At 35.4% G+C, this 3100-nt stretch overlaps 1 protein-coding gene across 1 annotated transcript; it reads right to left on the bottom strand.

The window, feature by feature from the left end:
- Positions 1-298: 298 nt before the first annotated feature.
- On the bottom strand, positions 299-2714 carry LOC111382560 (peroxiredoxin-2F, mitochondrial). Its single transcript, XM_023006579.1, has 5 exons — positions 2352-2714; positions 2199-2228; positions 1310-1468; positions 748-842; positions 299-648 (listed from the first exon to the last, which is right to left on the bottom strand). Exons 1-5 carry the CDS (start codon positions 2553-2555, stop codon positions 543-545), a joined length of 594 nt encoding a protein of 197 aa, XP_022862347.1. The 5' UTR covers positions 2556-2714; the 3' UTR covers positions 299-542.
- Between the last annotated feature and the right edge of the window lie 386 nt (positions 2715-3100).

The raw sequence follows: 3100 nt of genomic DNA, 5'->3' as shown, positions 1-3100 counted from the left end.
AAATCACAACAAGAATCCATTACCATAAAATCGCCTAAACTAGATTGAAATTGGAGTACTTGATCATATCCTCAATTCCATTTAAAAAATAATAATAATAATAAATAAATAAAGAAGAAAGACTGAATTTTCAGTTGGTGGGTCACTTGACCCACCAGGACCCACTGTGGGTCCGCCAATGGTAGTTCTGGCCAACTGTTGGCACACAAACATGATATTGAAATATAATCAAGTTAGCCATCAAATTGATATAATCAACAAAATCACAAGGGAGATAGACATCTTTAGAACGGAGGGATTGAGAAAATATTAGCTGGGAAATAATTTCGAGATTAAACAGAATGAAGATCAACCACCTTATATTCAGTGAAGCCGGGGAGAGCAACATCAAGCATTATACAAGTACACATTTATTGATCATAATGTATTTTAGATACTTATTTTCTCATATTGCTGATACCACTTGTGCTCATCCGGTATGGCAAATGGAAATATACAAAAACTGGAAAGACTAGCCCATCATCTGCCAAGGAAATATTGGTCTAGATCTGTCCCAAAATAACATCTCCACCAGAAACCTCAAATTCCGATGGAGCTTTTTCCAAGTTGAAGACTTCGATTTTCCCATCAACCACGTAAGCTGACCACCTGTGCAAGAAAAAGGTGAGTGTCAGTTCCTCTTGAAGCATAAAACTACGATGGAAAAACAGCAATTATTCGATAGAAACAAGGGTAGAGAATCCATGCCTATGAGATCGAGGTCCCAGTAAAGCAGAGGATAGATCTATCATCAAGTCCATACTCTTGTGCAAGCTCCCATCAAAATCTCCGTAAAATTCAATCTGCATTATAAGATAAGATGAGTTTTTGAATTATATAAGCTTCATTCATTCTCCTCATAAGCAGAACATATAAGTGGGAAGTTATATAAAGTCAAGAAATGAAAACCCTATACAAGTTTGCCAGGTACAGAAATGAATAACCAAATCCTAAAGGCAGTACAAATAATAGCCACAGAAAGAGAAAATAAGCAAATTACTTTCATTTTTTGCACAAGATACCTTGAGCGAATGTTTGACATACAGTACTAGATAGGACACGGCAATAAAATAAAAAAGGATTTAGTTTGTTTTCTTCCTTAAAACTGTTAAAAGTGCGGCACTTGAGTCCTTACCAAGTAATTACATTTTTCACAACAAATTTCATTTCTGTTGATGCAGAATTACTGATAAAATCTCAAAACAACTTCACCCATTTCACTACTTGTATCCTGTGTGGGTTAGAAAAGTAAGAGAAAATAATAGCTTACAGCTTCTTTAGCCTGAAGTCTCTCGGCCCAGCCATTCATTACATAGGGATCATTAACAGCAACGCATATCACCGAGTCAATTCCGTTTGCCTTGAACTTATCAATGTTGTTCTTGTAGCTAGGCACATGCTGAGCCGAACAAACTCCAGTGTAGGCACCCTTGTGATTGGTTCAACATGAAAAACAGAAACATGAGAAGACGCATGAAAAAAAAAAAAAGCTCCCTAATATCCTAGTTTGTATAACCTTCTGATTCCAATCTTCGATTATAATATAGGGCGGATTAAATAATTTCTCAGTAATTTATGTCTTGTTAATCAAAAACAGAAAATATGTAAAGAAGTAATAAAACTGTAGGAAACCCCTGAACCCTTTTTTATTTTTTTTCCCCCAATTTAAGCATAAGATAGATATATATTTCATCACCACCAGAACAAAAATAAGCATTAGCACTAAAGAAGAGATTGATAATAACGGCTGACTGCATAGGAGAACTTATAATAGAAGAAACTCAGGCGTTTACGTGCATAGGCCGGATTCCGCCAATGAACACTAGCATTACAACTCAATAATTATCACCAACTCCATAAATATGTACAAGGACTCAAACTACCATTGCATTACAGTACTTCACTGTCATTCAAAAATGGTTTAAATCTTTCCTTCATTAAAAGAATCATAAATTAATAACGGAAATCACTTCTATTTTCTAAGTGAAGCTATTGCCACTAAAATGCCAAATGCCATCTTCCTAAATTTTCCATTTTCTCTTAAAATAAGGAAAAATTACGCACTGATTTTCCCAAAAAAAAAAAAAATACGTTTACGAATTTTCTTTCTTCTTGCGTGTAGATAAATTAAAGAATGGAGATGAAAATAAATAACTTACAGGGAGGCCAAAGATGACAACTTTTTTATCCTGAAAATCACAATACAACAAAAACCAAAAAGATAGTGAAATACAGTATTTCAAACGGTTGTAACTAAAATTAAAAATAATTTTCAAAACCTCAAAATTTAAACAATAATTTTGATTTGGGACCTTAAAAATGTTCTTGAGAGGAGTGGTGGCGAACTTGGAAGAAACCCCCTCGTCCCAGGAGCGAGCCTTCTGGAGAGAGACATCTGGTGCAGCCGATATCAAGTCCGTGCCCACTGCAACCGATGCGTAAGCCCTTGATGCCCCGAAGTTGTTGACCATTGACTTCATCAACCCCGTTCGTTTCAGTAATACAGATAACGCCATGGCTTTTCCTCTCAATTTTCTTGATTTCTATGTACTTATTGCCTATCAATTTTCTTGAATTTTATAGCTTTTTGTATGGGGGTTTTGTTGAAAATGGGGAAATAATTGACTTGCACGCTTTTGATTGTTTAATGACTTTTTCTACTTTGCACTAAACTCGCTACTCACTTCTGATAGTTTGAGCTACTTACCCACAAAAGAAATGTTTTTGACCTGTTCTAGTGTGACCTGTTCTAGTGTTCCTTCCATTTCATTTTCTGGCCCTTTACAAGAGAAATTAAAAAATTACAATTGTGAAAGTTGATAGATTTAATCTTTGACCCTTTTACTAGTTCGACTAAACATGATAAGGATTCGAACAAAATGATGAAAAACAATTCATATTTCGACCCAACACGACTTTAATTTGCCGTTTGTTAACCAACTCTATAGTAACAAGAGCCATTGATTAATGTTCCCTTGGAACTCCTAGCTAAAAATGACTGTCTTGTTTGCCCATAAAATTTGATTGGGGGGGGGGGGGGGGGGGTGTAAAAAAAAAACCC

This window comes from Olea europaea, unplaced genomic scaffold, assembly GCF_002742605.1.
Source record: "Olea europaea var. sylvestris unplaced genomic scaffold, O_europaea_v1 scaffold2520, whole genome shotgun sequence".
Lineage (NCBI taxonomy): Eukaryota > Viridiplantae > Streptophyta > Magnoliopsida > Lamiales > Oleaceae > Olea > Olea europaea.
Note: the sequence above shows the minus strand (reverse complement) of the source record. Positions and strands in the feature narration are given on the sequence as shown.